Below are 13,609 nucleotides of genomic sequence, written 5' to 3' on the forward strand. Positions count from 1 at the left end.
CCAAAGGATGATGAGGCCTCTTGCAGCACAGAATCTTTTTAGGTTTTGCTGCAGCACAAAGCACGGCCCTTCTGCAAGTACCAGAATGACTTGATGGTAATTCCCCATGAAGGTGCTTTTTAATGTGTGTCATCATAGCAAGGCAGAAAAAAGAATCATCAAAAAGATGCACTGTGTAACTTCAGTTTCATAGCTCGCTAATGTTGGCCTTTTAATGATTTACAGTGTCAAGTAAGCTAGTCCCAGAGGACCCGTGCGCTGCTCAGGGCTCCGGGTTGCCCACGCCGGGACAGCAGATGACAGGAGCGCTCTGTGCCACGTGGCTCGGCCCGAAGCACCTCGCAGAGCAGGGCAGCTCGCAGCGACGGCCCCGGCGCCCCGCGCGAAGCACCAAGCCGTGGAGCCGGAGCTCCCCGGCCGCCCCAGCGCCAACGGCCGTGCTCTGATCCAGGGCTCTGAGCACCTGAAACCCGCAGGACTGGACAGCAAGTCAGTTGTGTTTAACGTCTGTCTTACCTTCCAATTTTATGGAAAGATCAAGTCAAAGCCTGTCAGCTTATGTTCCTCAGAATTTACTGCGTTCTTACCTTAGAAAACTAGGAAAAAAAAAACCCTACATATTTTGGTATTACTTTTTATTTCTCTAAAAATAAAAGTGAATATGCATGTGATCTTGAACAATGTATCTGTCCCTTACCTGCCTTCATAGTATTTTTTCTATGTATAGAAAAGTTCTTTTCATCCTGTGTGCTAGCTAATCCTCCAGATGCATGTAAAGAACTGCGCTGATATTTTGAAGGATGCCTAAAGCAATTTGGCTTTCTTATCAAAATAAATTAAAATTAATGGGACTTGAGCATCCAAATCCCCTAGAAATTTCTTAAAAAAAATCTCAAACCATGTTTATACACATACTGAACTGAACACTACTGCTGCTGAGGTATAACAACACAAAAAGATTAAGCTGTTCAAATGATTCTTTAAACCCAGCAAATTACTCAGGCTCAGCTGCCATTAGGTCACAAAAGCAGCAATAGGAGCGTTTCAAAGCTTGGTGGCCTTGTATTGTTTTAGGTTATTCGTGATAAAAGTTGAAGAGAGAGAAACTGGAAATTAACTCTTGCTCATCTCCCATGGCCACCATACAGCTACCCGGTCGCTAGGACCAGCTGCCAGAAGGAAAACATCCTCACACGGACCTTCTCACAGAGGCCAAACGGACCCAAGGCTCCCAATCTCTGGTTGTGCAGAGGGAAGGAAGCAAAGAAACAACTCTAACCTGGGAGAAGGCAACGAGAGCGCTGCAGCCCCCCACTCAATGCAGGAGCCAAGGAAGCAGTTAACTTCCAGCCCCTCCGTCATTCAGCAACTGTGCCTGCTGCCCAACACTAGGCAGTTAAACGGGCCTGACAAAATTCCCATTAACAGCAAAGAGTAAAACCAGCTTCCTAAGTTAGAAACGGAGTTGGCACAAGGATAAACAGCCATGGATAACGGCGAGCAGGGGAGCAGCATATATCCCGGAGGACGAGAGCTCTGGAAGAGCAGGGAGGGCAAGAACCTCACAATGCCTGCGAGGAAGTCGGATGATGACGGATGCTTCACAAGCGCAAACAGCGGCCGGTACCTCTTTCATTGCTGTGACTTCTTTGCTGCTTCAACACTGCCTCCTTTTTCCTGCAACCCTGCTAAGGGTGAGGGTAAGGCACCGTCAAACCAGAAAAGGAGCAAGTGGAACCTGCTCAGTACTTATTCTGCACCGCTGAAAGTGCCTGAACAACCTGCAGGGTGGCTGCCTCTGTTCTTCTGGGTGATTGCAGCAAATGCATTTAACTGCCACACTGCAGCTGACACGGATGATTTTTTGCATCCTGCCAAGCACCACTGACCGATGCCTTTGCGACTCAGTCTCACCGAGTCCCTTACAGGAGATCAGCACGACTGAGCTTGAACCACTGGCATTCCAAGGACCAAAACAGCTCTGGTATCGCTGTATCCAGGCTTTCTGTGCTTGAAAATTAATTCCAGGTAAAACAGGCCATGAATTTATAACAGTGCAGCAGTTATTCTTCAATAAACCAAGGTGCCGAGACTCTTATTATGGAGCATGATAATGCATGTGGAGGTTATGTTAAGCTTTTGTCTGTAAGGGGAAGCAGCCCAAAGGATCTATTATGCACCCATTTCTCATGAAGATGGGATGACAATTATTTGTTCTCTCTTTCTCCCATTCTTTAAATTCATACTTTTGATTACTTTGTGGCAATTTTCCTGAATAGACAAGCCTTTAAAAAGACTAGGAAAAACCCAAACACACTCTCAAATCACTGTAATTAGACTACAATTCAGTATTGCAATGCAAAGGTCAGTTGATAGAGCCGTTTCGCGGAAAATCCAAGGGTTAGCCGATGTGTTTGAATCCAAGGGTTAGCCGATGTGTTTTGAAAATAAAATGGGAACCAATAAAACTGAAAAGACATATGGAAAAAGAAACTCACATTTTAGGAAAAAAAAATCCCTTTATCTGAGAAAGTTTTAGACAAGCTTTCTCTGTAAAAGCCAGCTTTTAACTGACATAGCTTCTCCAGGTTAGCATATGCAAGCTACCAGCGATAAAATTAAGCATTAGCACATTAGGAAATAATATTCCATTCTGTAAATCTAAAGAGATTTTTTTCAATCAGCATTTGGTTTGTCTAAAGGAACAAGACATGAACACAGGAAGCAGAGGCTGCACAAGTCAAGAGATTTGCCATATTAATTTTTAAAATCTTTTTTGTTATATCTAATTGCAAATTTATTTTTGCAGTTCCCATTTCATTGGGCCTCCTCCTATTAATGCACTGGTTAAACATAACTTACGAAAAATAGTTAGGATGTTAGGTAACTACAGTCATACAGCATGAACTTATCTACTTCACCTTCAAAATGAAAGAACAGAACTGGCCCTAATACTACTGGTTTCGTGCCCAGACAAACGGCTGTAGCATCCCTGGGTACAAGCACCAAACTCAAGAATGTCTGTTCCTGTAACTGTATCATTTCATCTGCTACCAATGGAAATCATTACGTTAAGTGTGTGCTCTCCTGCACACTGAAGCTTATAGAGGTAGAGTTTAACATGAAATGTTAGAGTAAACTTTGGTCATGAACACTTTCTATTCCACTGTGTCCAAGATACTTTGTATCTATATCTATTTATAAGAATCCTCTTAAACGTCTTGCTTCCATGAGTAAATAGGACAACTGTGCAAAAAAATGAATCCAGATCAGTACTACCAGCTCCCAAAGCCAGGGTACAGTGCAAGTGTAAGTCAGTTCCTCAGTCCCCTCTTGAACTGTTCAGAGGCTAATCACATAATTTAATGTGGAGAGGCCTAAGGGAGGAAAGAATTTGGAAACAGAGCAGAGCACAATGCAGAGAGTTGAACTGCTCTTCCACAAATGCAGCAGCACATATTCTCATAACAGTGAGGGGTGGGCATTTTAAATTCACAGGAGACGAATTGGCAGGGGTGATGCTGCCAAGGATTCGTAAAGCTTCATGACATTTTAAATATCTTGCTCAAGATCTAAAATTCTCTATTAAGAAGCCGTTTGATTTGTGTTAGGTGGAGAAAGGGAATAGAGAGGAAGGATTGAATCTTCCTGCCAAATTTATTCTTACTGTATTATTTTATCTACTGGGCAATAATTCAATGATACATGTTTCCAAGCTTTGTTTAGAGCAGCTTTGTGAAAGCAAGATTCAGCATGTGATGAGATGAGGAGCTGCGCTTCCTGCATGCTAAATCACACCAAGCTCTGGGAGTGACAGAAGCACAGTTAATTGATTAATTATTCTTTTGCCCCTTTGGTTTTTAGCTATACTTGACATCTCAAATTTGCAAGCCAATCAAGAGATGAGAATGCATCTTGGGGTCTCGATTTAGCAAAGCCTACGGAGCGTATGCTTGACTTCAGGCACACAGAAGAGCCCCATTCAAACCCATCAGGGCAATACGCATGCCTCAAAACTTTGTGCCACTACATTGCAGTCTTCCTTTATGCACTTATCAAAAACAATTAGCATTACTTGAGAGCAGCAAATAGTAAGAATTCAAACTGGCACAATGACTCTTACTGTTACGCCACCAACATCAACACTTAAAACTGCCTACAATCAATCACGTAAGCCAAGAGAGATTTAAGGAGAGGGGAGCTGGGGAAGGCAGGGAAATGATTTGCTTGCTCAAATTGGTAAAAAGTCCTAGTTAGGAAAAATTAGAAGCCACTGCAGCAGCTACAGAACGGAAGCACACATTCCACAAGCAAAGCAGAAAAGGCTCCATTAGAAATTTTTAACAGGTATCAAAGAGCAGGAAACAAGAGTTTGAAGTTTGGCTGAATGAATAAGCACAAATGTATTTATACTAAAAGATTAGTGCAAGGGACCTGAAGTCAGTCATGCAAAAAGAAGAGGAAAGCGTACAAGGTAATGATCCAATCAGGTTCTTACCAGGGCTTCATTATCTTCTGCAATTTCTGATATCGTCTGCAAAATTTAAAAACTTCCACGTGAGGAGGTACACTTTAAAACATCTGTACTCACTATTTACTTACGCATACACACAAACACACACACACACACACACAGCATGCTTGATGCATTAAAATTCCACTACAGACACACAATAAAAGGCAGCAATTTATTAACAATTTTCTCTGAAGGGAAACAATTCAGTATCTGGTAAAAGAAAGCACATCTGAAATTCATCTCAAATATATGTTGCTTTAAATTCTCATTTTAATTTCTATTAGGAAAAAAGAAAGCAGAAGACAGTTAACAGAGGAAAAAACAAATATAGCTTTCTCTAAAACCTGTTTTTCTTGATCATTAAGAATACCCAGGCACCCAAGTTAGTAAGGTTTTGCATAAAAGTAGCCTTTGGTAAAATAAATAAATAAATGGTTTACACATTAAGCGCTTGCTGTCCCGTTGCTATGACATGCAGTCAGTTGCCTGACAAAGTCCTTTCTTTAGTTCCAGTCTCCATCACTAATACTGATGTCAGAGTTGTCAGCATAGCTGAAAGTTCTTGTTTAGCTGTGACCAGCACAGACCCAAATCCTGACCTTTGGCAGACACTGACAAGTTTTCCATTGACTTCAAAGGGAGCTCAAGAATTTCATCCTGGCTTTTAAACCATCATGTTGCATTTACTCAAGGGCTCAAAGCCACCTCGCAGCAGTTCCATGGCATGTGACTGTACTGCAGTACAGTCTCCTTCCAACAAAACGTGCTTGAGCCAAAAAGAGCCAAGCCACACACCTAACCTAGCCTCCTTGTGGAAAGAGATTTAATGTACCACAGCCATGGGACTTTTTTTTTTTTTTCTCCTGCATTTTTCCCCAAGATATGCAGTACCGGGCATGGTCATCAGTAAACCAAAAGCTACAGCATCATATTACTACACTGAGGAAACAGGAAGCCAGATATTAAGGGGAACAGGGGGAAACAAGAACATCTGAAAGCTGCAGTCCATTGATCATTATTTGCAATCATCCTCCCACTAATAACCAGCTGCAGAACTGCTGATTATGCTGCTAAGAAAGCTGAAGTGAAGAGACTGAGTGATGACAATGGTATCCAAGATAAATAAGTAACTTTAAAAAACATCACTTAGGGGAAAAAAAGCTGACTCTCCTACTTAACCCCTTCTGTGTCTCCCAGATCTGCCTTACACGGGTTTCTCTGCCTGCACCTCCATACGGAGCAAACTGCTGCCTCAAAGGAATCCAGAGAGGTCCCTCTTTCCTCCCTCTCCTTTTATCTCCATATCGTCTCCTTTGATTTTGCTGCTGTGCTGCTCAGCCCACTAGAGATCCAGGCCTCCAACCTCTCCAACAGCTGATCCAAGCCTAACCTCAGAATTCCCAAATGTGACTGGTTAGATGGGGCTTTTTTTGATTTTTGGTACAGCAAGAACTCCTTCTACCTTGCAATTTCCATGCTGTTTCTGCAAAACCAATGTGTAGAGCTTTCTACACAGACTGCATGATGCTGCTGCTGCCCTATCTTATTTCAAATTTAAGTGCATCTTTTCCCAGGCCAACACACATGCTTTGCATACGCACAAGAGTACGTACTCTCTTTTCCATATGGCCTGCTATTCCAATCACGGACAGGAGCTTCAGAGGGAGGAATGCAAAGCGAACACCCCCTTGAGATTCCTGTTCCATCAAAAAGATTGGCATCTTTGCAAAGCTTTCAGTAGGGATATGTTTAGATCTGTTTTGAAAGTGCTAAAATCCCTGGCCATTCTTATCTACGGAGGGAATAGCTCTCAGCTTCACGTCCCCTGTAAATGACGTCCCACATGTCACACCTCTTCCTACAGCTTGACAATTCCTTCCGTCCAGGGGAAAGGCTCCCTCTTGGAAAGTCACTGCTGTCAGACAGGGCAGAGGGAGGTCTCGTCAGCAGGAAGGAGCGGCCTCAGGGAGAGCAGCTTTGGGGCTGGCCTCGGTATCCACCGGGGAGAAGCAGCAAAGAACACAGCACAGCAACGGTGATTCGCAATCATTTTAAATCGCTAGCTGTGAGCTGCAATATTCACTTCTGAAAATAAAGATGCGACAGGTCTCTCCTAGCACAGGAGGGACATCAGCCTGGACACAATTAGAAAAGTAGTCGGCCCTCTTCATTGGATATTGTGGGTTTGGTTTTTGCTCCCACAGCTAGCTAGCTACCCAGCAATGACAAGGAAACCAAAACGATCACAACGCATCAGACTTCCTTGAGAAGGGGAGATAATTACCCTCAACATGACTTTTAGAAGCCAAAAAGTTCAAAGCATTTCCCACAGTAGGAGATCCCAACTTGTCCCTGCAGTGCTTCTGCCAAAAGAGTGCTCCTTGCTGCTAAACTGTAATAAGAAATGCAGCAGCAAATGAGTTTTGTCATCTCCCAACAAGCGCGTGTGGATCCAAGCAACAGCCTTTTCCAACACACCAGCAAAACTTTACAGCATTTCTGAACCCAGCTTTTAAAACAGCTGCTTTTCACCCAGGTACTGGTTTTGGTTAAGTGGCAAATAAACTGGAAATTGGTGCTGCGTCTATCTAACATCAAAGACAAACCAGAGTGGTGTTTGCGTCCTAGCACTTCAAAGGGCAGGCTCAGTTCTGCCAGAGATCTCTCACAACAGGCCATAAACAGGTGATTTTTCCCAAGACCAAATGCAGGGATTAAAGAGCAAATATCTGAATTCCAAAACAAAGCATTTAGGCAGTAACTTCCCCAGAGTTTAGACGACTCTTAACTATCCTGAGTTAACTGGAAATTATGTAAATGAAGGTCAGAAAATATCCAAAAATCTGCATTTCCTTTTATACTGCATAGTGTGGATAAATAATTGAAATCACTAGGACACTGTGGATGAAGCAAAAGAAAAGCAGCAAATCTTGACTCACGAAGAAGGATCACCGTTGGATTTGAGCAGAGAATTTCCATTAATCGCTGGTGCTTTCGTTAAGCGTGACAAGGAGAACAACCAAAGGCTTCAAATGCTGCAGTGAGGTTGCACAGGGTAAGTACAGGCACACTTTTACCACCGAACAGCAGGAAGCTGTTACCTAAAGGAGTACTTTAATTCTCTTAATCAAATCTAAAACCTGCTGCAGGGGTACCTGGTATTAGCAGATATCGCTGTTCAGATTCATCCACAGAGCACACGGGTAGGCTGACACAGTCGAAGAGCTGCCAAGCTCACTCTTCCTGCGTGTCAGCCTGGAAAGGAACAAGCACAGTCTACCACCTCCACCATTTTTTTCCTCTTTCTATATATATACAACTGTTGTTCCTTCTAGAGAGCTGATTCTGTGGTAGCAACCAGACAGTTCTGTAGAACACGTCTTGGGTGAGTCACCACAGATATGGTCAAAAATGCTGGATCTTACTAATAGCAACACTGCTAAACGAGCCAGATATTTACATTTATTTATTTATTTATTTATTTATTTTAAGAAACAAGCCATCCAACAATTGCACTTGCATGAGCAAGAATAAAACCATGGCTATAGAACACAAACGTTAGGAGGGTAAATTAACTCACGTTTGTGAAAGGTCGAAATACAGTGGTAAAAGCCATTAAATACAGACAGTAATTTCTACACAGAGAGGAATTTCAAAACAAGTGTCAACATAACGTAAAATAAACAATAATGACAAGTTACTGGTTTAGACATTTTGCTACCACAATATGTTCCCTGTTTGGCCTCAAAGGAACTTTGTGATATATATTTGGCTGAATCCCAAGAAGGCTTGGACTTCCTCAAGCCACACGAGTTTCACATTTGCTCAAAGTGCACTGCAGATTACATCAAGACCAGTTTCCAGCAGAGACAAGTTTAGCAAGGATGCTACTGGATCAGCTCTCTTCTGTTCATGTGCTAAAATAGCTGCACAAGGACCAAAAACACCCTAAATCCCAACCACAGGCAGGATGATATGCAATGCACACGAATGGCTTGTCTGCACTGAGCTTCTAAAAACTTTGTCTCTTTTGGAAGTCAGTGACAACCTATCAGAGTTAGCAATGCCAAGAGCTAAGGCAGTCCCGTCACTCACTGCAACCAGTGTTTCTGAATCCACACAATTCAAATGCATGCCATGTCCGATAAAAATACCACTGAGGATAAAAGGTTTTCTTGCATTATGGCCCTGGATAAGATCATTATTAGCAAAAATGGAAAATACTCACAAAAACTTCCTCTTATGAGTAACAGGAAAACTGCCTAGACGATGGATAAACAAGCTGCTAGCCACATTAAATCTGCATTTGGCTAAGGAATCTCCACATTCTGGATAGCAGACAACGTTTAGAAATGAAGAAAATAATCCAACTGTAAATTAGAAACACTTCTACTAATCATTTCACTATTTGGTTTCATCCCTTTTGACCATCCTGGTACTTTCCACTAACCTGAAGAATGATTTCCTGGATGGAATCAGCACTTAGGACAAAAACAGACTCCAGAAATGTACTGCTGTGTATCAGGTGTAGCTATCACATAGAAACGAAGTTTGGGAAGAACTCAGGCCAGGGTTTGAAACAGATTATTTTGATGAAATCTTCAAAATGAAGTAAAAAGTGATCAGCACTCCCACTCCTCACAGACACCACCACATTCCTCAGCTCTGGAGAAAAAAGTGCTCTAGAAAGTTGCAGAAGTGCAGATTTTAAATGTTTCTCCCTATTTTTCTACTTTCCTCAAACATTACACTTTTGTCTAGGGCTAAAAAAAAAAAAGGGGGGGGGGGGGGTTGCTACTCTGAAGAATATTTGGCAATATAAATTCACTGTAGGGTTTTCTCTGTTTATTCGGTGTTTGCCAAACCAAATAAAACAAAAATGATCAAAAGGAAAAAAAAAATGGTAGAACTGTGAAATGTCTTCTCCTTGCTTCCCTGCTCAGGTCAACAAGGTGTTGATATCAACAGTTAGCAGGGGTCATTTAAATGCTAATATTTTTAAGTACAGGCAAAGTACGAAAAACAACTCTAACAAAGGCATATAAAGATGGAAAGAATTCGGGAGGGAACAACTCTCCCCATCTTCCCTCTGAAGGTGGGATCTTTGATGCCTCAGTCTTCAGACTGTGCTTTATCTAAAATATGCATTGTATACCAAGTATATGACAGCAGTCAAAAATATATGAGTAAGAAGAGGTGGGGGAGATCCAAGCCTGAGGATTGATAGGGCAAACAAAGCCAAAGGAGCAATCACAGAAAAACTTTCCTGCTTTTCCTATTTCATAAGAATTCCATTCTTCCTATCAAAGATGGTGCTGCAACTCCTATTTCATCCTCTTGCCATTGCCACCTCCACACTGGAACGAAGGGGATCACCTAACTCCATAAAGGTATTTTGGATTCTTGCCCCTCCGCCTTTGGCTCAGCAAGGCAATAGTCACACGCTCCCGACGTTACAGAAGCGCTAAGAAATGAAGGCCGCACAAAGCCTCCGTTGGACAAGAACTCGTTCTGGCAGTACTGTCGGGCCAAGTAATCTGTGGTTTCAGGTGAAGATTCGCAGGAATGGCTGAGCCCGTCTAACAGGCCGCTGCTGCCGAATTTATTCTTTTTCCCCCTGCTTTCTCCACTGGCTGGCTCATTTTCTGCTGGATTTGGAAACTGTTGGCTCACTACGGAGTCATGAGCAGTGGAGCTGGCCAAGAGAGGGAGTAGGGGCTGCACAGACAGTAGCTGGGAAGGGGGAGAAGGATGAATATATGGGTCAAAGCAAAGACCTTTTAGATTAGCTCTATTCTGCTTAGGAAAATTTGTTTTTCTTCTGTACAGTCAGTTGTGCCTTTACAAGTGTTTCCTGGAGCAACACTGAGCTCAATCATGAAACTGAATTGGAATATTTTAAATGACAATAACGGTTACTTTAATGGGGTATTAACCATTATACCCTAATGGGGTTTTAACCCCATTAAAGTAACCGTTATTGTCATTTATAATAATAGAGATCAACTTTGCAATTCAGTTTCCTATGAACAGTATTAGAACAACTGGGATGAAGCAGGATGGGAACAAGTGGCTATGAGCAAGGGTTGCTTAAGTCTTTTGACAGCAATACTGAAATACTCATACTGGACGGAAAAAAAATGCTAGCAGGTACATGAGCAACTGTCCCAAAAAGCTTGTTAAAGTCGGAAGAATTCCAAACTAATCTTTTTTTTGTTTTTCCACTGGGCCGCTATACAACATTATCTCTGTAAGAGCAAGCCAAAAACTAGAGTTTCACCAAACAATACAATTTGTCCTTAATGCTCACACAATTGCTGTCTCGGAGGCTTCCAGCTGTACAGCAGCCAGCTCCACAACTGCCTGCATGCAATGGAAGCCTCCTGTTAAATTGAGAAGTCAAAAAAAATGCACAAGCATTTATACAGAAATAAATTCATACGTATCCGATCTAGCTATATTTATTAACTTCCGATGAGAAGAATACATAATTTGAAAACCACCACAATTTGAAGCAAATTTCTTCTCTCTAATCTGTGCACTAAGCAATTAATAACCCCTGAAATTTAAAACCAGGTTAGCTGCAACCATGTCTCCAAAGCACCTCGTAGCCTGCTCCTGTGACACTGCTGTGCTCAGTAAAGGTACTCAGCACAGTTACATCTATTAAACAGACCTCCAAAAACCCCCTGATCACAACAGCAGCAGAAACAATTTTGGTTATTAGACAGTTAGGCTTAGCATTGCCTCAGCTTTCCTGCAAGCACTGTATGCTTTTAGTTAAATGACAAGTGGCAGAAACACTGATTTTGCCAGTAAAAAAAAAAAAAAAACACTTAAAATTCTCCATAAACTTTTCTTCTTTTCCTCCTGGTCATGAGATTATTACTTTTACTGGTAGTAATAAAAATAAATACATATTCCTTTTATTAGTGCTTTGAACTTTCAATATTTATAGCTTTTGACTTCAGTTTTCCTTAAGATTTTAAGAACTGTCATTTCTTTTCTTTTAAGAAAGCTGAGAATCTGTCTAAGTCATAAGACCGATATGATACATCAGGGGAAGGCACCTACCTTTACCAGTCTGGTTCCATCAGAAACACTAGCTGTACTGCTTAGTTTTCTGAAATATTAATTCTGGGCTAGCCTCTGGAAATAGCTCTGATTGAGCAACCTACATTATCCCAGATAGGGTAGCAAGAAATCTTGTTTATTTTTTCCCCAAATACAATGTTTGGCAGTCCTGGTGGTCAGGAGCCCCTAGCACTGCTTTCTTTTGGCCCCACTGCACCCTGTGGGGAGCAGGAGAAAATAACCTCAGCCCTTTCTTAATCTACACAGTTTGTAAATTCAACCAACATGACCGCTGGGTCAACTTCCCCTAACTAGGCGTGAACTTGGCTTCAAATTAAAAAATAGTTTTTGAAGTGGCATGGAAATCTCTTACCAAGAAAGCAAATAACTCTGAGGATACACAAACATATCCCTCTGAGTATAGAGATGCACCAATTTGGCATTCTGCATAATCATAAAAAGGAACCAATATTTCCCTGTTTTTCATGACTTGGCTCCTCTTGCAGTCTGCACTATAATTTATAGTTCACCTGAATCCTAGAAGTAAACACAAAAACAACTCATATGTGCTTGTTATAAGAGACTCTCAGCCCACTCAAGAAGCAAGAGTCAGCCTAAAGAGGGGAAGAAAATGTTGAGCTGTTTCAATCATCAAGGATTCAGATCGACCCGGACAGTTGCTAGTTATGCTGCATCCCTTTGCTAACAAATATATTCCTATTGCCCAGACACACTCCTAGCACCATTAGAGTGCCTCCCTGCAATCAGACTACTGCCAACCCCCAGGGCTTCACCCGAGCACACACGGTGCCTACGAGTCCTTTTTGCCCTAACCTGCAGGCAGTCAAGGAAATCTGGCCCAAATTAAGCGAACTGCACATAATACTAAAGCCATTTTTGAAAACACGCAGGAAAATCAAACCTCTCTCTGAATCTGTTGTTTTTCAAGCTAGGCTTACAACAGAAGAAAATGGAAAATGGTATTTTCTAACGGATTCTAATTTTTCTTCAATATTCAATATTCAGGAATATTACATACAGACAGGCAAATAAAAACACTGCCTGCTCCTGTCAGCTTTTTATGTTACAGCTTCTTTTAAGCACCAGCAAAATGATCCAGAGCTAAGCAGAAACCCAGGGCTTCACATTCTTTTGCTCTGGTCACTATACCTTTACACCAGCTTCACTGAAATAATGAATAAACAAAGCTGTAAACAAAGTCAGCTATAAACACAGCTTCCTTGGTGAAAGGAATATAAAAGTTGGAGTCCTGCTTTCCAGAGACTGCCCACTAAAACTTAATTACACACTCAAGTTATAACTTACGAGCTGCCCCTAACATGAGTTCCATATGCAAAAAAACCTCAAAGCAACCCTTACGCTGAGCACTGCCTGGCCCTGTGGGGAACACACAGAATACAGCCCGAATTAGCAAAATTCACCCGTTTCCAGCTCGGCATGCGCTCTGTGGCACACGGGCGTCCTCGCAGTCACCCGTGGGCAGCTGGGAGGGACTCGGAGGGGCTCCACGCTCAGGGCAGCAGCCCTGGGGAGGCTCTCCCGGCCCCTCTGTTCCCCAAGGCCCAGCACCAGGCTCCACGTTGCATCCTGGTGCTGACACGGCCGCTCTCATGCCGATCTCGGAGCGTGGCTGCCCTCAGGCTGCAGCTCGGTGACACATTCAAGCCAGCACTACGGTCTGTTGCCACAAGAAAGCTCCTTCCCCGAAAGCTCCTTCCCCGCCGCTACTTGTTCCCGCTCCTGCTATCACTCCTGCAAGTCCCCAAAACTAGCAGAAAACTAACTCTGCAAAATAGAACAGGGCATTTTTCTGTCAGGTTCAACTGGATGGGCTCTATGAAGCCCCCACCAACACCAGGACCAGTTCAAGATGGGAGCTAGACTGGGTTGGGAAGCAAAGTCCAAAACACAGAAGAGGGCAGAAGTCCTCATCTCTCGGCAGCCTAAGGCCTTAGGGCAGTCTCAGCTGGGTGGCTAAAAGGTATCCGCACATTCACA

At 42.6% G+C, this 13,609-nt stretch overlaps 1 protein-coding gene across 3 annotated transcripts in view; it reads right to left on the reverse strand.

The window, feature by feature from the left end:
• The window catches only part of ELMO1 (engulfment and cell motility 1), a 242,464-nt gene that overhangs the window by 187,977 nt on the left and 40,878 nt on the right, over positions 1 to 13,609 (reverse strand). For 2 of the 3 annotated variants that reach the window (XM_088521092.1, XM_088521090.1), the window contains one exon: positions 4,499 to 4,534. The exons of the other annotated variant lie outside the window; for it this stretch is intronic. In XM_088521092.1, the coding sequence (XP_088377218.1) occupies positions 4,499 to 4,534 (36 nt within the window). The remainder of the gene's footprint in view (positions 1 to 4,498; positions 4,535 to 13,609) is intronic. 3 annotated transcript variants of the gene reach the window in all.

This window comes from Tinamus guttatus, unplaced genomic scaffold, assembly GCF_059628265.1.
Source record: "Tinamus guttatus ecotype Peru unplaced genomic scaffold, ASM5962826v1 Tinamus_guttatus_pri_ptg000115l, whole genome shotgun sequence".
NCBI classification, from domain to species: domain Eukaryota; kingdom Metazoa; phylum Chordata; class Aves; order Tinamiformes; family Tinamidae; genus Tinamus; species Tinamus guttatus.